This window comes from Thamnophis elegans, chromosome 4 (genome assembly GCF_009769535.1).
Source record: "Thamnophis elegans isolate rThaEle1 chromosome 4, rThaEle1.pri, whole genome shotgun sequence".
Lineage (NCBI taxonomy): Eukaryota > Metazoa > Chordata > Lepidosauria > Squamata > Colubridae > Thamnophis > Thamnophis elegans.
The window spans coordinates 30,220,120-30,245,069 of NC_045544.1; the positions used below are offsets into that span (position 1 = coordinate 30,220,120).

Consider the following 24,950-nt stretch of genomic DNA (forward strand, 5'->3'; position numbering starts at 1 on the left):
TGCTATATATTTTATTATATTTAATGTATGCCTGCTATGAGATAATGTAACTTAACCAATAAAGATAGTGCTGTGTTTCCCCAAAAACAATACAAGGTCTTATTTGCTTTTGACCCCTGAAATAAGCCCCTGGCCTTATTTTCAGAGAGGTCTTATTATTTTTGAGGTGCAGGAGGTAGCGAGCGTGGTCACCTCATGGCTGCTGCTGTGTTGCAATATTTTCAGGGTGGGCTTATTTTCAGGGGAGGGTTTATTTTAGTTCATGCACTCAAAAGCCCAATTGGGCTTATTATCCAGGGAGGGCTTATTTTCAGGGAAACAGGGTAATAGAAAAGCTGGACTGATCAACCAGAAAGTCTTCAACCTTTTTGCAAACAAAATTTTACAGAGTGGATTTTCATTTGCGCAAAAGATCCTCCTTTCTGCCTGCAAACTTCCACATCTGGTTCAGGAAATATTACAAAGGATGGGCAGAGTTGCTGTCTTAATGATGTGTGCTGCACTGGCAGACAGCCACAGTTATATATCCTTCTGAAAAATAACAGATGAAAATGAAATAAATGTATGAAAAAAGTAGAGATTGTGGGCCTGGGATAATGATAGACACGAGAATATTCAACTCTGGTGGAGAAAACAAGGTTCTAGTATCAATGCAGCCACTTGCAAACAGATGGCTACAAGGAAAGCAGGGAAAGCCCTAATCCAGCATGGCCAAGGTAATGCAGCAGATGGTTGGCAGAGATGTCTCTAAATACTATCAGCATCACCTGTTAGGGCTAGATTTATTCCAAGCACACACTCCCAAAATACAATCCTCACTTTCAGAACTGACAGATCAGACCATCTGTTCTTGGAGAAAGATGGTAAGGAACTGCGCGGGTGGATCCATATAGGTGGTTCTTAGTTGTGTAGCTGGTCTTTATCTGCATACATGGATACTGGACTGGAACCTGATGTAGAAGACTTTCATTCTACTTCTCATGATGTGTAGCAAGACTGACTGTCTGTAATTCTCTTGTTACGTTTCCTATACACAAGTCCTAACCAGGCAAGTCACATTTGTTAAAAACAGCATGTCAAATAGTTCACCATTACAGTCTATATCAATACATATTATGCCAGGTGGTAATGAGCCGTATACAAGGACTTATCCATCCAAAATAATCATACAGATTTCTACATCATTGTTCAAAAGGTTATGGTTTATTACACAGTACTCATTAGACATACACTGCCACCATTAGCAATTTTTCCTTCATTTGTATCTCATTTAAGATTCTACTTTCACAAGCAAATTCAAATTAGTACACAAGGTTAAAACCATTATGGTTAGGAATAAAATTATCCTGTCATTTTATGATATAGCAACAGTGGATCAAAGATCTCTAGTCTAGCACATTTTAAAGAACTAGTCAACTGAGTTTTAAGTAAGATGATAGGAATATACTCATCACATATTGTGTTGTATACCATAAAAATGAGTTAATAGTCAGGTTGTTCTAAAAAAATATATTTTAAACTAGCAAAAACTCAAAAAAGTCATATTTCTTTTTAGCTAAGTGCTATTGTTTAAATACATTCACAGAAAACTAAAGAGAGAAATTTAATGCAGATAAGACATATCCTATCCTATCCTTTGTTGGTGGAAGGAGATAATTGACTAGTTTACACCTGTTCTGGATGGGAGCATATTTTTCTATTAAAGAATTGTAGCTTCATGGACTGTTGGATTTGGCACTTCTGCTGTTATATAGGTGTTTCACTATTATAGATAGCAATAGTGGTAAGATTATCTTTTATTACTAAACAAATAATCAAGATAGAGTACAAATAAGGAAATGCCAAACACAATAAAGAAACTCTGGCACCAATAAAAATTAATTAATGTTTATGGTCCATGCTTTCAGAGCCTGTCTTTAATCTTTCAAATAATATAATACTTAGTTTTGCTGAAATTGTCCACTACTCTGGAGGTGAACAATTTCAATTGAATGAAATTGCAACTTTAATTCACTTCGCCATACATTTAGGTATTGTATGGTTCAGGGGTGGGTTCTTACTGGTGTTGGTACCAGTTCGCTCAATAGCAGCAGCCACCGGGGAATCAGTTCAGGGGCATGGCCAGCCTGGGTTGCTGCCGGTTCTACAACCAAGGCTAAATTACCACTACGGTTCACCTGAACTGATGCAAACCGGTAGGAAGCCACCTCTGGTATGGTTATTAATGTTTTCTCTTTTTATCTATTGGGAGATTTCTTTTCTCCATAATGTGTAATTCATGAAAATTGCTAACTACCAAAAAAAGTCAGTGTGACATATGCGTTGCAGTGTGATACTGTTTCTCTTGGATCAACTTTAACAATGAAATATTTGAAAGGAAAGAAAATGCTCATACTTAAGGAATCAAGAGCTTCCTTTGTATCCAAAAAAGCTTTCAGTAGAATATTGTCTTTAAAGAGCAACTTTCTATTATCGGTCTCATGTATTTCCACAGCTGGAGACTTAAAAGGCTCTCAGTTTTTATTTGTTTTGTTATGAATGCTTTTATGCTGCTTCAATGATCTAATTCTAAATGACTACAGCACAACATACCATACAATATGATAGAATTTAAAAATATCAATATTATCAAATAACAATATTAGTTTTGAGGACAGTTACGCTATATAAACGTCAATATTGTTTATAATTGCCTAAATAGTAAAAAAGAACAGGGAAATCAACTCTTTGATTCCATCTGGTGATTGTTTAGATTTTTGCAGTCCAGACATGGTAGCCCTAATGTTGAAAATAGTAGTAAAACATCACCAGAAAACAGTCCCTGGGCAACATTCACCAGAAATATGAACAGCTGATGCAACAGCTTACCATTCTGCAAACTGCTAAAGTTTACAAACTGGTGAAAAAGATGAATCTGGGAATCCGTAACTTACCCTGTTTCCCCAAAAATAAGACCTCCCCAGATAATAAGCCCAATCAGGCTTATTTTAGCATGTGCTAAAATAAGTGTTCTTCCAAAAATAAGCCCTCCCTGGAAAATAAGCTCTCCCTGAAAATATTGCAACACAGCAGCTGATACGAAGTAACCACGCTTGCTGCCTCCTGCACCTCAAAAATAATAAGACCTCCCCAAAAATTAGGCCACACGCTTATTTTAGGGGTCAACATAAAATAAGACCCTGTCTTATTTTGTGGAAAACACAGCCGTGCCAGAAGATACCTAGCTTTTAACGGTGTTTTTTATTTTATTTTATGTTTAGAAAGTATGCTAGCACGTCCCAAAGCAAAGAATGATCTTCATTTATTTTCAAAAATATCCTTGGATTCTACTGACGCCCACTGGCATAGTTAAAAAATAAAACTGCGAGTGGCTGAAATCCAACATTTTGTTACAGATGGGACAACCTGCACAGGAAAAAAGGAGTTGACAGTGAGTTCCAGGCAAGGCCATTTTAGAAGATGGTATCAAGAAATTGTGCAGGCCTGCATTCTGATAAATTGAGTGTTCTACAGTGAGCACACCCACTGTGCCAACATTTTCTGAATGGACAAGCTCTCCCCCACCCCACTTTCCATGGCAGCTATTTTCTTTGACTACCTGGGATAAGCTATCAGCATGTCAAATGTGCCCACTGACCCCAAAATTCAGGGACTCCTGTGATACTCAAGGACCAACTTTTCCAAAGAGCAAGTTCAACAAATTTAACAAAGCTGACACAAACAAAATTCACAACAAAGGTTGTGCTTTACAGTGCTTAAAAGAAAGTGAATGCCATCATCACATGAGCAGGCACCAGACCTTGTCTATGGTGAACTCCTTAGCTGTGGTAGTCCCAACATGATCGTTCTTTGCATCTCTGCTCCTCATTATGAAAACAGAAAGAATTAAACAACTAGCAACTACATTTGTAAGTATTTGGAAATCAGGTTGTAACCCTGCAGAGTGTATTATTTTTCCCTGTGATAATTTTTTAAATCATTTCTTTGGAGGGAGGGCATTCTGCTTTCGGCTCAAACTTAAGCAATTCAGTTAAGTTTATATGCAATGATTGCATTAGACTAACTGAATGAAAGTAAACAGATTCCCATTAATATGCATTGCCAATTATGTACAGACACTACCAAGCCTGTGAACAGATGCTCATCTGTCCAAGCGTTTCCCCGAAATATTTCCACACAGCTTTTTAAAAATACATAACTACATCAATGTAACTGAAAAGTGATAATACCAATGAATTCAGTCCTAACAATGCATGAGCAGAAATACATTTCTGGATTTAAAGTGGCAGTTGTTTCAAAATATTTGTTTCATTCTTCAAATCAAGCAAAATGAAATAGCCAAGCATCCCATGAGTCAAACACATAATAAAAACAGTGTAATAATTTTTTTCTCTTATTCACATAAGGGAAGAATGTATTATTGGAACATGTTAGCACAACTTCAGCCAATCTTACAGCTCGGTTTCCAAATTATGAAACAAATGGTCAGAGGGAGAAAATACTGAATCACAAACGATCATGTTCTAGTTACCAATATTAACACATTTTTTTCTTAAGTGTGCATATATATGTAAATCCTGTGCTGCAGGGTAAACTTTAAAAAAAACAACACCATGTTTTGTGAGTGAATTGTGCAAATTACACTGGTCACTTTCTAACAAGTGTCAAACAACCTCTTTTATTTCAATTGTTTATAGAGACTTTTCACACCATTGCTAGGAGATAAATGTAGCAGTACAAATGTTTAAAATGTTAATTGACTCCATTGTTCAAATCAGAAAAAGAAAAACACTTAGCTCAGGTGATTATTTTTCAAGAGTTGAAGCCTATCCGCAATGTTAATTTTCTTTTAAACCTGTAAATTTTACTATCTCAGACAGACTTGATGGATCCTCCCCAGGTTTGAGCAACAACAGGAGTGTTTTATCAGAGAAAAACACTTTGGTGGTTATAGCTTTGAGAATAAGCATTCATTAAAAGGCAAACCCTGGAAGTATGTTGTAAATTATGAACTACAAAAATATGAAGATTACCCCACAATTTCTTCACAACATTTAACGTTCGTTATCTTCTAGCCCCTTCCCAGTTTTATCTTACCAGAAGATCATTTTCTGTGGCTCTTGGGAAAACATAGTCTTGAAGCAGATGGATCTTATAATATAAATGCTCTGATAATAGTTAAGGGCAGGGGTGAGCTGCTACGGGTTCGCCCGGGTTCGGGAGAACCTATGGTTAATGTTATGGCCAGTTGGGAGAACCTCCAAATCCCACCTCTGGCTGGCCCCTCCTCTCCCCTCTCCCTCTCCCCTCTCAGGAGTCTCCACACAGGCCAGTTTTGGATGCGAGGTAAATGCAGGGCCCGCGTGGAGGCTTGGGGAAGGGGAAAAATGGGCCTCCCTGAAGTTTCCAGCCTGCGGAGGGCCTCCAGAGCCTGGGGGAGGCAGTTTTCGCCCTCCCAGAGGCTCAAGGAAAACCTCTGGAGCATGGGGAAGGCGAAAATGCCCCCCGCCATGGTGTAGGAGGCTGACTAGGTGATGCCCATCATGGCTGCGCCCATCCAGCAACCGGGCAGAGGACCCGTTGCTGAAATTTTTGAAGACCATCCCTAGCTAAGGGAGCTAGTAAGTAGCCTTTGATCTCCTTCCCCTATCATATGGGCACAACTCTAAGCAGCATCAAGGAAGGATAAGAACCCTTCCTGAGCAACAAAAGCTGCTGCTGCTTTCAGGACCAGGTGATATTAACCAGATGCATCTTGGAATATTTGAAACAACTATCTTCCATCAAGATCCATTTTGGTCTAGTGATTAAGGATCAGGCTCTAAACTACATGACCATGAATTCTAGTCCCATCTTGGACAAAGCCAAAAAGGTTGTCTTGGGTTAGTCACATGCTCTCTGTCCTAAGAAGGGAAAACCACTTTGGAAAAACCTTACCAAGAAAACTGCAGGGGCTCATCTGGGCATTAGCACCAGAGAGGGTAGCACTTCCCCATTCATGTCTATTGTACAATTTGAGGGTTTTCTTGAACTCGGAGGTCCAACCCAAAGAGCAGGTGACAGATGTACCCAGGAGGAGGACCTTTGCCACAATCTATCTGGTGTGCCCTCCAAACAGTCAGTCATGCCCTCGTCACCCATTAGTGGACCACTGCAGTGGACACTACAGAAGCTGCAACTAATTCAGAATGTGATGGCATAGTCTAGCGCTACTGAGCTGCAAGTGGCATTGTTTGCCAGAGCTTCCAAGTGCGATTGAAAGGGATGATTCTCAGCTATAAAGCTTTCATGTCATAGGGCCTGGTTATCTGCGGGACTGCTTATCTCTGATAGTTTCTGTCCACCATGAACAATCAGACACAGTGCACCTGAAATGCGTCCCTACAATCAAAGAATGTAATCTGACAGAACCTAGGCCAGTGAGGGCAAACCTTTTCAGCATCTAGTGCTGAAAAGGGAATACTTTGTGTGCATGCTTGTCTGGGCCACGATCAGGAAGAAGACTTGCCCAGGGGGCATGTGTGCCCCCCAAAATTAACTTCTGGTTTCTGGCATGCACATGCGCGCCGGACAGCAAGTCTTCCGGTTACTGCTGCACATGCGCACACACTGATCACCTCGCCAGTGCGCATGCTCGCACCAGAAAATGGAATACCTCTTCTGGTTTCTGGCACTGACACACGCACAAAGGCCAGCTGATCGTCACATGCACGCCAGAAACTCGGAAGAGGAATGGCCGACATTGCACATACCAAGCGAAATGGCTCTGTGTGCTACTTCGGGCACGCATGCCATAGGTTCACCATCATGGACCTAGACCTTTTCTATCATGATATCTGCCTTTGGAACAGCATCCCCTGGAGACACCTACAGGAAGTTCTCAGTTAAACATAGAAAATGGAACCAGAATTTCCATCACTAAACAAGGTGGTTACAAAGCACATCTCATGACCACATCACTTAGTGATGGAATTCTGATACTCCCCATTGCCATTATTAAGCCAGGATTGTGGTTCACTAAGTGTCCCCAATGGGTTACAAGCAAGCCAGAACATAAGACACAGTGCGAGTGTGGTAGGGGCAAAGATGGCTGCTGCCAGGTATTGGAGGATGTGAGGGACTTGCCAAAATGACTTGCAACTTTCCCTACCAGCTTCCCCATTGATTTTACTTATGGGAAGCTGACAGGAAAGGTTGCAAATGGCAAAACATATATGCTACAAGTATTGTTAAGTGAGAGTCAGTTGTCAAGCACCCAAATCAAGATCACATGATCATGGGGGTGCTATGAAAACCAAAACTTCGCAAGTCTCCTTTTTCAGCATCACTGTAATTCCAAAGGGTCACTGAATGACTGGCCAAGAAGTGTTGACTACCTGTATACTCCCCACCTTTAATTTTTTTTAAAAAATCTGGCTTCATCCACAGGCCTTTGGGATGTTAGGATGTTATGTGTTAGTTGACTGTTTTCTTCCAAGAGGTGCACTGCTCTTTATTTCTTTTGTTTTATTTCTTTTGTTTAATTGGTTTCTATTGCTTTTGATGTTGTATTCGACCCAGAATCTTCTGGAATTGGGAACTTTCATAAATAAAATAAAGACATACTTACCTAATATACCTGATCCAATATCCATATATGCCTCACTTACATGTATGGTATATACCTACCATGGTTAGTAACTTTGAGAACTTTTCACTGTGCTGCGCAAGGCACTGTGAGAACAGCAAGCAGGCCATGGAGGCATCAACAGCAAATACACCACGACAAAGGCGGAATGCTCTTTTGTCAAATGCAGGGGTGCTTTGCTCCCACACTGAGACTCCAGCCATTGCCACCGCTGAAACAGGGTGACAGCTCTTTCATCCCTCTGCCGCGACAGGGAGCCGCAGCAGAGGGATGAAAGAGCCAGTTGAACACCCGGAATAGGCCAACAAAACTGCACAAAACAATGTGTGAGCGAGTCCTAATATAGAACAGCAGAGGTTAGAATCCATTGTTATAGCCTGTCATTTACAAATCTAAAAGTCAAAGACCAATTAACTACCCTACAAATATGATATATTACTATGCAATATGCAGCTGAGTCTTACAATTCAACTTTCTCTAAAATCTTGGTCTTCAGAATTGCAGCAATTTCTTTATAGTTATTCTGTTCTACTGAAAATCATGTGTACTTTCACAAACTACATACAGCCCTCATTTTCCAAACCCCAGAACTATTAAATGAACCAAAAATATGAATTCCTAGCCTACAAAATAAATGTCAACTAACAGCTATTATGGCACTACAATCAGGCTTCAAATACATAACCAAATATTATACAAAATTCTATTAATAGCTGATGATAGAAACACTGTTCTTCATCCAAGTTGAATCCTAGCTACAGAGCATTTCAGTGAACATTTCTGGGGAGTCTCAAGTTTAATTTCAGAGGAAATGGGAGTAATAATAGTTCTTGACTTACAATCATAATTTAGTGACTGTTTGAAGTTACAACGGCACTGAAAAAAGTGACTTTTGACTCTCTTTCATACTTACAACTGCTGAGGCATCCCCATGGTCACAAGTTCAAAATTAAGATGTTGAGAAGATTTTATGAAACCATTACCGATACTTATTTCTGAAATTAATTTCACACTGAAAGAGCCTTTACTAGATAGATTTAGAAATTTGGTGCAAGTACCAGTAGTCCTTGACTTACAATTAAGCCCAAAAATTATTTTGTTAAGTGAGAATTTATTAAGTGGGTTTTGCTCCATTTTATGACCTTTCTGGCCACAGTTGTAAGGCGAATCACCGCAGTTTATAAGTTAGCAACCTGGTTGTTAAGTGAATCTGGCTTCCCCATTAACTTTGCTTGCAATAGGTGATCATATGGGCCCGGGACACAGCAACAGTCATAAGTATGAACTAGTTACCAAGCATCTGAATTTTGATCGCATAATCATGGGGATGCTGCAAAGGTTTGAACTGTGAAAAATGGTCATAAGTCACTTTTTCCAGGGCCATTGAAACTTTGAATGGTCACTAAATGAACTGTTGTAATTATACTCACAATAACAAACACTACTCACTTTTCCTTCCATACTGAGATACACTATATTGCCAAAAGTATTCGCTCACCTGCCTTTACTCGCATATGAACTTACAGTATTTAACCTGTGATTATGTCTTCCCGATTGAATTGCTGTTAGTATTTTATTCCCCTTTGGATTCATTGTTGAATCACTGACACTGCATTGGTGCCCATAATGTAGCTAGATATTTCCTTAGTCTACTCCATGCTTCATTCATTTTTATTATCCTACAGATGCATATTAGTTATAACGTGACTTCTGCAAATTAATGACTTTTTTCATTATTCTTTGTGCTAATTATAGTTAGTCTGGATTTTATCAGACTGATTTTCATTTATCTATTCTGTATTAATATGAATATTGGGTAGAGAATTTCCAACAACATCCATTAGGCATCAGTCAGCAGAGATCTGGAGCATGCGGCAAGTCCATATGGGAATACATGGGGCAGGCAGAGGTTGAGGGCGTCAAACTCGTGATGACACATTGTCGTCATGTGACATTTTGCAATTCCCCCTTTTCTAAAATGGGGGTGGGCGTGGCCAGCTCCTGACGCATCTGGCCCGAGGGTCGCGAGTTTGGCACCTCTGATCTAGGTTTATAAAGATCTTTTGAATAGCAATAGCCTAAGATTTCCGCTTACTTTTAAACTGAAAATATCATGAATGCATTAATAAAGCAACATTTTTTTAATAAAGCTAATACCTTTCTACAACTTTATTTCTAAAAGAAAAGTGATGAGCCATACATTTTGAATAGAAAAATCAGTCAAATAAAAAAGTCTTTGTCCATTCCCCATGCTCTTTTTTTCTTTAGACAGCATCATCCTATTGCTGCTTTCATTAACAAAAATCAGAGAAAGTAATGTGGGTCTGCCCTGAATCATGACCCCTAGCTTACTAATTACTGAAACAACTACATGAGATTTCACACTCATTACTTTGGTAAATAGCAATAAAGGGTATTAGAGACAGTTCATGGATTTTGAAAAAGTAGTCAACTTCAATCATCCAACCACTGACCAATAATTCACCTAACATTTCTCCTGGAATGTTCATGAATTAAGTATTTAGAACAAAAGTAGTGTGATAAAAATATATATATATAGCAATTTTTAGGCAATAGCAATAGCAGTTAAACTTATATACCGCTTCACAGGGCTTTCAGCCCTCTCTAAGCGGTTTACAGAGTCAGCATATTGCCTCCACAGTCTGGGTCCCCATTTCATCCACCTCGGAAGGATGGAAGGCTGAGTCAACCCTGAGCCGGTGAGATTTGAACAGCTGAACTGCAGCACTGCAGTCAGCTGAAGTAGCCTGCAGTGCTGCATTTAACCACTGAGCCACCTCGGCTCTTATGTTGACAAGTCAACATTCACATGATGTTCTTCAAATTATGGAGAAGTTCAGTCCTTTTCAGATGTACTTCTCTCCTCTTTTATGAGAGAAATAAGAAAAATGAAAAGCAAAATCTATTGTTGCTTGAATTTGACTTCCATTTGAAAAGAACGAAGGCCATTTTTAACAAAGTATTCACAGCTAGCCACATATAAGCAAATATCCAGGTTAAGTAATTGTCTAATTGCACAGGTAATTAAGATAGGCAAGGGTATTGTAGTGGTTAGTGGAGGAATCCAATTATTAAGCCAATCTATTTCCCAAGGTTGCTGGGATGAAACAAGATAGGGTTAATAATACGTTTTAAAAACTGTTTCCTGCAACCTCAGGAATAGTTCTGTGAATATATTTTTCATTGCAACTATAATATGTTTTCTAAGAGCGGGCTGTAAAGCGCAAACAATATATAATTTACATAAACACTGAAAATAATTTTTCCATGCTGTAGAAATCTTTAAAATAGAACACAGCTGATTCTTATTCATCACTCTATCGATCTATCCACCCACCTAAAGTAAATATATATATATTGACATAAAGGCGACAATTTATATGTACCTTTGGATTATCCAAATACTTGCCTAGAATATATCCCACTGACAATGTCATTCTGAATGGAGTCTTCTTTTGACAAATTGGGGCCAGCAGCCTTAGACACAAGTAAAACCACCAGACCTCTCATCTGCAAATTATTCCTGGTGTCAGACACAAAGCCCCTAGAAAAGAGGAAAAAGAATCACATAAGTCCAAATACTTTATAGAATTCTCCTAAATTGATTTTTTGTCAAATGTGTTAGCTTCACAGAACACCAACCACTCATTATTCATATAATATTCCCAAATAGGGGCTCCAATGAGTTACACAGGGAGTTCTCGACTTACATCCATTCATTTAGTGACCATTCAAAGTTACAACAGCACTGAAAAAAGTTACTTGCTATGACCATTTTTCACACTTACAACTGTGGCAACATTCCCATGGCCATGTGACAGCTGCACTGTCCCAGGGTCTTATGATCAACATTTGTAACCTTACCAGCTGGTTCCTGACAACCACTTAACAGTCACAAGATTCACTTAAGAGCTGAAGAAATTCACTTACTGTATTTTTCGGACTATAAGATGCACCAGTGTATAAGACGCACCAAGATTTTGAGGAGGAAAGAAAGGAAAAAAAGGTGTTGTCCTCCCCAGGCTCAGGAACACTTTGCAGGCTTCAGCAGGGCTGAGGGAAGGAAAAAACACCCCCGTTTTTGCTAAAAATGGGGACATTTTTACCTTTCCCCATCCTTCCTGAAGCGTGCAGAGTGCTTCTGGGGGCTGGGGGAAGGGAAAAACGCCTCAGTTTTTGTGAAAAACAGCCCATTTTTCACCTGTTTTTTGCAAAAACGGGGGCATTTCTGCCTTCCCCTAACCCTGCTAAAGCTTGCAGAGTGCTTCTGCGGGCTGGGGGAAGGAAAAATGGCCCATTTTTCACAAAAATGGGATGAGGGTGTGGTGCTTTGGCAGGCCAAAAATGGCTGTATTCAGTGTATAAGACGCACCAACCTTTCCATGCTCTTTTAGGGGGAGGGAAAGTTGCATCTTATACTCCGAAAAATATGGTAATAACTATGGCAAAAATGATGTAAAATGGCACAAGTCACTTAACAACTCTCTTGCTTAGCAATGGAAATTTTGGGCCCCATTGCCATTGTAAGTTGAGGACTACCTGAATAACCATTTAAATACTGAGGTTATTTTGAATATGCTAAATAACAATAATTTCTAATCATGTAAAGATACTTTAAACCATGATTCAGGCTACTTTTCTCAATGGTTCCCATTCTGAGACCTCTAGATTGCCAAAACTACTACTAGTCACAGAATTCCCAATTACTTTGTCTATTGGCCATTCTAGCCGAACATTCTGGAATTCAGAGCTTTAAAACTTGGCCAACAATGTGTCAACAAAAACCTCTCTTTATTCCAAGTTATACTTTAATTTTTAAAGATTCTTTCAATTAAGAAATAACTAAATTGAAAACTGGTGTGCCAAAGTTAAGTGCCAGCCTCAAGCTGAATTGTTACTTCCAAGAATGTTTCTTGTCCCTCCATATATGCCAGAGGCCTTTGTAAAAAGTCAAAATGACACAAGATTGAATCTCAGGGCTTTATTGGAACTATACTACATAAGTATATATTCAGAGAGTACTAAAAATCCGAGGTTGTGTTCTTAAGGAGCTATGCAAAACCAATTTCTTTCTGAGAACTACAGAAAACATTAATGTTTATTATGATGCTTGGATACTATAATAAATTAGCATAACATAGATAACTGGTTGATCAAAAAAATCTAACCAGGATCAGTCATGGAGACCAACAGGGAGTCTCAGGGCTATGAGCTAGATTGAAAACCAAACAAAAATTGAAAAAGGCAATGACAATTATTTTAATTGTTGCCAAGAACACGATATTTTTGCAATAACAATTTTAAACTAGCCAGATGCAGCTGATTTAGTTGTCTTTAAACCAAAAAATGAAAAATGAATAAAATGTGATTCTGGAAAAACCAACATGTATTTCCTACATTTGATCCTGTTTATTAGACAAACTTCTTGATATATATTTTTCATTGTATTTGTATTTTGTATTTCTCACTGTTGCAAAACTACTAAAGCAACAGTTCATGTATTGGAGGCATTATGTTCAAGAGGTTCATTTTATGTAGCATATACGGAAGGGTGTAAAAATGCAAATAAAATTAATATACTATGGCATTAGAGATTGTATAATTAAGCAGCTAACCATGAAGGTATTTTGCAAGTTGTACAACTGATTTAAATGAAATCAGTATTCAAACTAGGTGCTCAAAATTCTAAAGTTAGGAGAAAAGTTCTGTCTACACATCCATCTTCACTGAGATTGAATGAAAATGTAAATGAAGTAAATTACCATATGACAGAAAAATAGAATATAGAGACAGTGAAGCAATCTCTGAAATACTTCGTTTTTGTGAGAACATTGCTAATTCATAGCAACTCCATGTAGAGAAATAGTAGCCACTATGGTATTAAGCAAGGATACAGGCAGAAATTTATATAATATTCCTGCATATGATCTAAACCAGTGGTTCCCAAACTTTTTCAGTCCACCACCCCCTTGGTGCTACAAACTGATCCTCCCCCATGGTGGAATTCAATTTTTTTTACTACCGGTTTTGTGGGCATGGCTTGATGGGCGTGGCTGGTCATATGACTGGGCTGTTTGCACGACGGAAGGAAGATAGTGCCAGTAAAATTCAAAACTGTAACAATTAATTGCACGTTTATTCAAAATCCAATTTAAAAACCTTTTTAGTTAATGTTAATTCAACAAAATTGTTGAACATGATCCAGTGATACCAGGTTTTCAAAGTCTGATAGTCATTTATCAAGAATCTTAGTAACTAGTAACTTAGTAAACTCAGTAAAATTTAGTAACTACTTCACTGTTCAGTAAATTCTTAATGTGATGGAAGGGCTTGATGAAGGGATACCAGTTTCCCAATGTCTGGTTTTAAGTCACTTAGCAGGAGTCTTAAATCAGCACGTTCAGTAATCTGGAGTTGATTTCTTTGCTTGGAGAGAAGTTGGATGACCACATTGAAGCCACGTCCCACCAAATATGATGTTGGAAATGCAACAAGGAGCTTCTTAACCACTCTCCATAGTGCAGGATAGTGATCAGAATTTTCTTTCTGTAACCAAAACTCTTGGCATGATATCTTAAATCGTACATTGGCTCCAGCTCAATGTCATTTTGCAGCTCTATGAGATGTTCCTCCACTATCCCATCTTCCTCAGTATCTGAAAATGGATTTATCACCCAATCTGGAATTTCCATGAAAAGAAGATCCTGATATCACTCAGACATATCTTTATGCAGCTTGTCCAAATGGTCACAAAAAACTTGAAGATCATCATCTTGTATCCCACCTTTCTCTTCTAGCTCAGAGAAGCTCGGAAATTGGTATAGCTCGCGACGACCTATATTGCGCTTGAATAGAGTTAACTTTGAAATAAACATAGAGATGTCAGATTTGGCCTTAATAAGATTGACGTCATTTCCTTGCAACTGCAAATTCACTTCACTGAATTTTGCAAATAGTTCTGATAAATAACCAATGTCATGCCTGATCTCTTTGAGTTCACCACTGAGCAAAGTATTCTTGTCTTCAAAAAACTCCACAACCATGTCAAAAAGATTGTAAAAGCGTCTCAGTTGCCTTTTAATAGCCAACGAACTTCTGTATGAGCAGCAAACGATCAAGATTCTAGGAAGGGAAGGAGCAGCATAGCAGCAGCCAGAGACGTCAATTACTCAATCAGAATAGAGCTGGAAGAGACTTTGTAGGTTTTCTAGTCCAACCCCTGCTCAACCAGGAGCAATCCTATACAATTTCAGACAAGTGGCTGTCCGGTCTCTTCTTGAAAGCCTCCAGTGATGGAGCATCCAGAACCTCTGGACGCAACTTCTGTTCCACTGATTAATTGTCCTCACTATTAGGAAGTTTCTCTTTAGTTCTAGGTTGCTTCTCTCCTTGATTAGTTTCCACCCATTGTTTCTTATCCTGCTTTGGAGAACAGGCTGACTCCCTCTTCTCTGTGGCAGCCCCTCAAATAATGGAAGACTGCTACCAGGGGTCCCCCCACAATCCTTTTCTCTAGACTGGACATTCCCAATTCTTGCAACTGTTTTTCCTATGTTTTAGTCTCCAGGCCTTTAAACATCTTAGTTGCTCATCTTTGCACTTCTTCCAAAATCTTCCAAAGTGCATGGAACACTGTTACCTTTCCACCAAAGGTGGTCCCTATTTTTCTACTTGAATTGTTTATGTGCTTTCGAGCTGCTAGGTTGGCAGAAGCTGGGACAAGTAACAGGAGCTCACTCCATTACACGGCGCAAGGGATTCAAACCGCTGAACTGCCAAATTTTCGATCGACAAGCTCAGCATCTTGATTTAGTAAATGTTCAAAATTACAACAGCACTGAAAAAAGTGACTTAAGACTGTTTTTCACACTTAAAACTATTGCACCATCCCTGGGGTCACGTGATCAAAATTGGGAAGCTTGTCAACTGGCTCATTTTACGAAGGTTTCGAGGGTCATGTGATCCCCTTTTGTGACCTCTGACAAGCAAAGACAATGGAGAAGCCAGATTCGCTTAACAACCATGTGACTCACTTAACAATTGCAAAAGTAACTGGCACAAAAGGTTGTAAAATTCACTTAACAAATGTTTCATTCAACAACAAAAATTTTGGCCTCAGTTGTGACTGTAAGTGCTGGCTGCCTACCAGTGAGCCTGGGGGAGAGGGGGGGCATCAGATGGGTTTCAGAAATTCATCCCTAGCATTTTTCTCCAGTCCCCGGGGAGTGTGGGGGGAGGCACACCTGGCATTCCTCCAGATGTTCAGAACCAGCTTTTCCCTGTAGAATGCGAGGGAGACACCACCCCAGCAGTGAGTCTCCCCCGGATGCTTGGAGGAGTCACCCATCTAGGTCCCCTGGGCTAAGTCCAAGCCTGCAGGAAGTAGCAGCGTCTCCCTTGCCTCCCCCCCCCTTAGATGGGGAAATTTCAGCAGACGGGATTGGCAGGCAGCGCTCGTCCCCTAGGAGACGGGAGGGCAGGAGGGTTTCACGATCCTCTGCATTGGCCATGTGTTCCGACCGGGGCTCCGTGGAGTGCGGAGAATTCGGGGCCAAGAGACATGTGTCCTAAGTCGGCCTTGGACCGCATCCCCCCGCCCTCCCGGTCCATGCGCCAAGGCTTGTCCGGGTCCCCAAAGAGCATCTGGCGCAGCTGCTGCCTCACCCACCGCTGACTGGGAGAGGTGGCGGGAGGAGACAGAGCCCACAGACTGTGCAATCCTCCACTTGTTATGGAGCGAATGGAGACAAAGACAAATCGGGCGACGAAGCAGGAGGCTGACATGGGGCAGCATCTGTGGGACAGAACTGTGTGGGGAAGGGCCGCGGCTGGCCGTCCAGCCCAGCACCTGCTGCTGCAGGCGAGCCGTCAGGAAAGGGATGGGGCAGGGTTTTGGGGGCATTATCCAATTCTTGGGGATAAGAGCCATGGCCTCGGGCAGCTGCCCACATCCTGCCCTAGAAACTCATGACAGACTTGGAGGGGACCTTATAGTTCATCTAGTGATCTAGTCCCTTGCCTCTTAGTGCCCCCCTGCCACCCCCCCATGCCTCTTAGCATCCCCCTGCTGCCCCCCTTGCCTCTTAGTGCCCCCCTAAGTCGTCCCATTGCTCCCCAGGGGGCGGTACCACCCACTTTGGGAACCACTGATCTAAACCATCTAGTGTTCTCTAAGATTATTTATATTTCCTTTCAAAATTGTGAGCTAAGAAACTTTTTTTCTAGCCATTCAAAGTTATAAACAGACTTATATTAAAGACATGGAGTCAGTCTTCGCTAAAGTTAATTGCAAGAGATTTGAAACAAATAAACCCTACGGTAATCCTCCTTTAGTAATCAGAAGCTACCGCAATCACTTGAAATGGCTTCGGGGGTCATATTCACATTCTACCTGAATCCATATCCCTAGAGATATTCAACCCATGTCACAGGTACATAAAAGTCTTCCAGATGGTGCAATTATTCTTGATGGGTATGTAGCAGAAGACAGGTTCCTCTAGGGGAAATAGCGGCTGGAAGCAGCAGAAGTGGAATTGGGCGCATGCATACACACAACTTAACATCAGAGTCAGATTCCTTCCTAAAACTTTGGGCAAAATATTACCACAAGTGTAAATATAAACTCATAAGATTATGAAGTGGCTTATTCTAGTTTGTCCATCTGATTATTATTAAACATTATGCCTTCAAGCTAAAATTGAATTAGACCTATACAATTCTCCATTGCAAATCCAGGTTTACAGAGCAACTAAACAATAGGAGGGAAACACAATTTTTTCCATGCTATTCTTGTGGCAAAAATAAGTTTTAAAATTAACAAATTTCTACGTAAATGAAGAACTCTTTTAATGTTCTTGACTTGCTATGAAGAGGGAAAGCCTAGCTTAGAAACAAGCATGCTATTGAATGTGCTGATACAAAGACTCGCACCACCCACACAAACAGTAACACTGGATAATAATTTTTATGCTAAAAGAATTACACCTCCTACTACTGTCCATCTGTTTAAGAGAATAAATCAAGCAAACATAAGCATTCTTATAAAAGCTCTGCATACAGTACTCAAATTTCTAATGTTCAGCTAGTTCTCTTCTCAGTAGACATAAGACATAAACCTATAATTCCAGTGGTTTCTATTCATTGAAACGTTTTTGGCAAAAAGAGGGACAAACTTTGGAGGATAATTTACACAAAGGCCATTCAACAATTACATTTTAGCAATCGTATCTATAGATCATCAGACAAATAAGTGTATAGTGCAAAGACTAAACACATACCTTTTAAAATGCTTAGAAGAATTCAAGGAAGAAGTTGAAACATGATTAACAATTCACGTCCACACTTTAAAATACAATGTAACTTTAATGGCAGCATTTGCAGAATACATTAAATCTGTGTTGCATGTGACAAGAAAAATAAAATGAATAATTGCAAATTACCTACAACATATGTCTAAAAATATGTTGGGTATAAATGAATTTCTGTGCCTTAGTGAATGTTCATTAAATATTAAGAAATTTTAAGGCACACAACTGCTGGTAGAATAATACTCAGTAAGTACATGGTCTCTTATAAATAATGAATATTGAAACCATGTGAAAATAGCTCTGCATAGATTGTCTTATATCTAACAAGAGGGCAGTACAGAGTCAAGAGTCAGTGGTAACATAAAAAATAAGTTAAACATGGAAACAAAGTACTTAGGTGCATCAAAAAACATGACAAGAAAGGATCAAGAATTAATGGATGCTGAATGACTGTGGACTGAAAACAGTGAGTGAACAGTATGAAAGAAATGCCCTGATATAAATTGATTAGAAAGAATAAACTAGAAGCTGAAAAAAATATGATGGAAGAGCAAGTGGATTAAAGAGAAAGGGCAGACTGAGAAATCATGGTTGGATTGGGATTATTTCTACCAGATATAAATGCACACACAAGAACTGTCAGGAACCCCTTATCCAAAACATAATTTCACAATGACTGTACATTACCTGTGGAGGGAAGCTATATAAGCCTAGTAAACGATGCAGCTACTTGAACATGTTTCCTACAGTTACCTTCTGAACCTAGATTTCTGGACAGCTCTAGCAGGTACCGTGTTTCCCCAAAAATAAGACAGGGTCTTATTTTTTTGACCCACGAAATATGGCCTTGGACTTATTATAGGGGAGGGCTTACTATTTTCTGGGGCAGGTGAGAAGCGAGGCGCACCTTTTACCTTTCCAACTCTATCATGTTCCTCGCCATTGCATCCAGAGAAGCCGCTAGTTAAAAAAAAACCTTCTCGCGAGTTCTATCAAACTTCTTGAAGTCGCGAGAAGGGTTTCTTTCTTTCTTTTTACCAGGGGCTTCCCTGGACACAATGGCGAGGAATGCAACAGACCTGGAACGGTAAGAGGTGGGCCTCGCGGCCCAACACCACCCACGTTGCCCCAATGATAAGGGCATCTTGCTTGGTTCCCTTCCCCGCCATCCCTTTAGCGAGGGGTGGCAGGTGGAGGGGGAGAAGCGAGGCATGCCTCTTACTTGTTCAGCACCGCTGCATTCCTCGCCCATTCGTCCAGTGAAGCCCCTTGTAAAAAAAAACCTCACAAGTTGAACTCACAAGGTTTTTTTTTACAAGGACGAAAGGGCAAGGAGCACAGCGGAGCTGTCAGTCTCCCGTAGCACTAGGACACACGTCTCGCTTCTCCCCCCCATTGCTACTCCTCACTAAAGGGGTGTCGGGGAAGGGAAGCAGCCAGGCCTGCCGTTATCATTGGGGCTTGGTGGGAGGTGTTCTTTTTGTGTGAGAGGGAATGGGGTGCGAGGTGCGTTGCTGGCCTGCCACCTCCCACCCCACCCCCAATGTAATAGCTGCCTGGCTTCTTCCCTTCCTCGATGTCCCTTTAGCGAGGGGTGAGGGGGAGAAGCGAGACACGCATCCTAGCGTGGAATGGGACTGTTTTCCTCCTGCCCTTTGCCCGCCTATTTCGCTCCCAAGGTTTCTCCCCCAGTCATCCACCTCTTATCACTTTGCCTCCGTTGTGAGGCACCTGGCTGTTTGTCCTCTCTTCTGTCCCCAGCCCTTCCTCACGGGCCTTTGGGAGAGATACTCTTCACCCTGGCCTTTTGGGCTCAAGAGACAATTAACTGCCAGCCAATCGGAGGAAGGGAAGGGAGAAAGAGAGAGGCACAGAGGGAGAAAGTGTTTTGTGTCATGTTTCCAGTTGCCTCGGGTCCGAGCTAGAAAATCTAATAAATCCTTTGCATTCCCCCCACCCCAAAATACTGGGGAATAGCTAATAAACCCTTTGCAATCCCCCCACCCCAAAATGCTGGGGAATAGCTAATAAATCCTTTGCAAAGGGGCCCTCGCTAAAGACGCGGCGGGGAAGAGAACCAGGCAGGCTGCCTTTACCATTGGGGCGAGGTGGGGGTGTTGGGCCGCAAGGCACACCTCTTACCTTTCCAGGTCCGCCGTGTTCCTCGCCCTTTTGTCCAGTGGATCCCCTTGTAAAAAAAACCTCATGAATTCAACTTGTGAGGTTTTTTTTACAAGGGGCTTCAATAAACGGAAGGGCGAGGAACGCAGTGGAGCTATCAGTCTGGTAGCGCTAGGATGCGCGCCTTGCTTCTTCCCCCCCCCACCTGCCACCCCTCGCTAAAGGGGCGGCGGGGAAGGGAACCAGGCAGGCTGCCTTTACCATTGGGGTGGGGTGGGAGGTGTTTTTTTGTGCGAGAGGGAACAGGCAGGAGGGGGTGATTGCATTGCTGGCCTGCCGTTCTTTTTGCAGCAGGCTCTTTGCATGGGAGGGAATGGAGTGTGAAGCACTTTGAATAGAGGTCCAAAAAAAGCACCTAGGTCCTATACAGAAATTCCAGTTTGTAAAACGTACGTTATGATACTTTCAGTCTGTTGCACAATCCCATCATCCATATAATATTATTGTGTACAAAAGCAGATGACAGTTAGTTTTAGTAACTAAAGTACTATTGTTTCCACAATATCAAGCAATCTATTAACTGTGAACAAAGATTATACTTTTCACACAACATAGATATTGAACCCTTTACAGTTAATAATTTGTGGAAAAGTAACTTGAAAATTCTGATATATTTCCCATAGATGTGTTCCTCCCTGAGAAAGCTCAAGATTTCAAAAGGTGAGACATTTAAGCAACTTGTGGTTTTGGAAATGTTCGTTTCCACAGCAACCAGCATCATTTTCTTTATATAGCATTATAAACAGATGGCAAAAAGAATGCCTGTGTTTCTTTGCCAGCATGTCAATAAAAACTTTAGTACTACAGTACTGTATATTTGAATTATTTAACAATCCAGGTATACTACCCACAGAACTTACTATTGCAGTCAAATGTTAGTAAATTTTCATTCTCTCACTATACATTTTGTTTCTTAGGTAATCTTTTGTTAATTAGCTATCTTTTGTTAAATTCCTTCTGACACCCACATTTTCAAAATACAGTGTTTTAAGACAAAAGAATGAATCTTTTTCAGGAGACCTATAAAAACCTGAATGGAACACTTAATGAAATGAGAAAGGACGTTAGTAACTTATCTGATATGACTCTTCTAATAAGGTGGAGATAGCATCCATGCCTGGGTTGACACTGTCCGTGCTCTGACTGGACTGAGTCTGATTGCTAATTAATTAACCCCCTATATAACCCGCCTCCATGAGTATACCACTCAGTTTCTGGCGAAGAGGAAAAAAGACAGACTCCACATGGTATCCAAACAAGATCAAATTTAGTGATTCATAAAAAAAGGTAGCCAAAAAAACATCATCAACCTGGCGAGATAAACTTCTCAGAACAGAAAAACAGTCCTGTAGAAACAAGGAACAGTCAAATCCTGGGCTGGGGCGGGATGCTATCTCCATCTTATTAGAAGAGGCGTATCAGGTAAGTTACCAATGTCCTTTCTCAATAAGGGTGGAGGTAGCATCCATGCATGGGACATACACAAGCCGTACCATCCTCAAGGGTGGGCAATTGACTGTTCCAAAACTGACCTGCCCAACCGAACGGCCTGCAGAACTCTTCTGCCAAAGGAAGCGTCTGCAAATGCGAACTTATCAAGCTTGTAATTGTGGATGAAAGGGAACGGAGAGGCCCACGTAGCAGCCTTTGCAAATTTCCTCCAGGGAAGCCTGAGTCGCCCAAGCCGTCACAGTGGCAGTGCTTCTTGTAGAATGGGCCGTTACCACTGCTGGCACCCTCTCCTGGCGTGAGTCATACGCTGCTGCTATGCAATGTCTGACCCACCTGCCTCGATAGTAACCACTGAGACCTTTTGTCCCAGGGAAGGAGACTGGAACAAAATAAAAAAGGCTTCTGATTGTCTGGTTTCTGCCGTTCGCTCAAGGTAAATTTGTAGCACCCGACGCACATCTAACTTGTACCATCGGTGTTCCAATTCGTGTCTAGGAGAGGAACAAAAATCTGGCAACAGTACCTCCTGTGTGCGGTGGAACCAGGAACCAACCTTCGGCATAAAAGGGGGATCCAGTCTAAGGACCACCCTGTCCGCATGGAACCTACAGAGGTCCTCCCTCAACGACAAAGCATGTAGTTCAGATATGCGTCTCGCTAATGTCACTGCCACCAGGAATGCTACCTTCCAGGTAAGTAATTGTAAGGACACCTTCTGAAGGGGTTCAAAGGGCAGTTCTACCAGAGCCTCCAGGACTTTTGCTAGATACCAGGTCGGATATCTATGCACTGTGGGTGGTCTTACATTAACCACACCTTTAAGGAATCCCCGCACGTTGGGATGATGTGACAGCAATTGTCCCCCACCCCAGGTGAGTACGGTGCTCAATGCAGCCACCTGTCTCCTAAGAGTACTAGGTACTAACCCCTTCTCCAGACCATCCTGGAGAAATTCCAGGACCTAAGGGATGGTGGAGTTAACCGGGGAAATGTGCTTGGCCGCACACCAACGAGAAATATTTTTCCAGGTGGTATTGTAGATGCGGACTGTTGATGGTCTCCTGGAGGCTTGTATGGTGGAGATGACCCTGTCCGAGAGACTGCTGTCCCTCAGCATGAGTTGTTCAACCACCAAATGGTCAACTGCAGCCACTGGGGATCCGGGTGTTCCAATGACCCCTGGGTCAGGACAACCTTGTCTGGTGGAATCCTCCAAGATCTCTCCATGGACAGCGACTGCAGGTTGGCAAACCAAGGGCGCCTCGGCCAGTATGGTGCCAGAAGGATTACCTCCGCCCTGGTGCAGATGACCCTGCGGATGACTCTGGGGAGGAGAGGGACCAGGGGAAAAGCATAGAGACCCCTGGGCCAGGGGCTGCGAAGGACATCCACTCCTTCCGCTCCAGGTGTGTTGAACTGTGTGAAAAACCTCGGGAGCTGGGGGTTGGCTGGGATCGCAAACAGGTCTATGATCTGGAATCTGTACCGCTGCGTGATCTCCTGAAAAAGACAAGGATGCAGTCGCCATTTGGCTTGGTCAACTGTAGCCCTGCTCAGCCAATCCGCAGTGACATTAGCAGTGCCAGAAATATGCTCCGTTGAAATGGACAAGAGATTATCCTCTGCCCAGGAGACTAGGACATTGGCCTCTGACATAACACCACCAGACCTTGTTCCCCCCTGCTTATCAATGTGGGCCTTAGTTGCCATATTGTCGGTCATAATAAGGACATGCTGCGCCGAGATGGAATCCCGAAATTTCAACAGGGCCAACCTGATGGCCCGCAGTTCCAACCAGTTAATGCTTTGCTCTGCCTCCTCCAGGGACCATTGTCCTTGTGCCATTTGTGTCCCCATATGGGCACTCCAACTGTACAGGCTAGTATCTGTGGTAACCGTCACTCTTTCGAAAATCCTAAAATGACACCCCCTCTCAATGGCCGGTGACTTCCACCAATAGATTGGCGAACCGCCTGGGGTAAAGGCACTTTAGTCAAGGAAACACTGCGGTTAGACTTCTGGTAGGGGAGGAGGAACCATTCTAATTCCCTTGTATGTAATCTAGCCCAGGGCACAATGGATATAGTAGAAACCATTTTCTCCAATAGCCTGGAGAGCGTAGCTAGGGACATCTGGTGACTGCATAACACCTCTGTGACCATCTGCTTGAAGCTGTTAAGGCGATCCTCTAAAAGGAAGACCTGACCCGCCTCAGTATCCATTAAAGCCCCCGGTAAGTGAAGGCGCGTTTGATCTGCGCTGCCCTGCCACCGGGTGGCAAAAGGGCTCCTTCCCCAACTCTGGAGGCTATTAAGGCCCAGGAGACAATCGCCTCAGTAGCAACAGCAGTTCGTTTTTCTGCAAGGCGTTCAAATCAGCGTGGGGAAGGATTAGCGCCCTGTCAGAACAAGGAAGAGTAGCGCGTGCGCGAGCCTGTAGCCAGCAGCCTTGTCAGCAGCCAGGCTTTAGAGCCCTGGATATAGCAGTACCCACAGTCAATGCAAGCAGGAATTGTCAAATTATTCAGATTAATCAGCAACATATATCAGAGATGGAATGGATAACACGACCGTCCAAGAGTGGACTGAGTCGGAAACTGGGGGCGGGTTATATAGGGGGTTAATGAGTAATCAGACTCAGTCCAACCAGAGCACGGACAATGTCAACCCATGCATGGATGCTATCTCCACCCTTATTGAGAACTGATAAATTGTCCCCTTTCAGACTTAATACCAAATCAGGATTTCAGTTACATCAACAATGCAATGGCCCTCGAAATTGCATTACGACTTCTTTTTCTCTACTCTTCCCTTGCAGGCTGCATTCTCCTAAAGAAAATCATAAATGAAAATATTTTCATGTGAACATGAAACTAAACTGTACACAGTCACACTCTGCTCATCTACCATCTACAATGTTGATTAGGATTAGGATTAGGATTACTTTATTTATATGCCGCCCTTTTCCCTGGGGGGACTCAGGGCGACTCACAATCCATGATGTTCTAGATATGACATGAAACCACAAGTAATGGATTTACAATCACAATTGGGACTGGGAAGGCTGTCATAATTCAGTGAGGTAAGATGTCATGTGACTGCAGTGACTTACAATGGCAGTCCTGGCATACATACACCCTACCCCAGTTGCAGTCAGGAACCAGGAATCATAAGTTGTTAAGCAATTCTCTCTCCCCCCCCTCTCTCTCCCTCCCTCTCCCCCCCCTCTCTCACACACATACTCATCCAAGCCCTTCTGGGCTTGGTCCCTTCCAACTAGGAGCCTCAATAAGGGAAGTAATGCTTGTCTCCAAGTCTGGTTTTAGAGTGTCCTACATTCTGCCTTCTGGAGCTGCGAACAGC

The 24,950-nt window shown here is 41.9% G+C and overlaps 1 protein-coding gene across 4 annotated transcripts in view; it reads right to left on the bottom strand.

Moving 5' to 3' along the window:
- The window catches only part of PDSS2 (decaprenyl diphosphate synthase subunit 2), a 91,256-nt gene that overhangs the window by 51,352 nt on the left and 14,954 nt on the right, over window positions 1–24,950 (bottom strand). For all 4 annotated transcript variants that reach the window (XR_004255274.1, XR_004255273.1, XM_032216565.1 and 1 more), the window contains exon 2: window positions 11,058–11,192. Coding sequence is in view for 2 of the 4 variants with exons in the window: in XM_032216565.1 (XP_032072456.1) it covers window positions 11,058–11,192 (135 nt within the window). In the remaining 2 variants the exon portion in view is untranslated. The remainder of the gene's footprint in view (window positions 1–11,057; window positions 11,193–24,950) is intronic.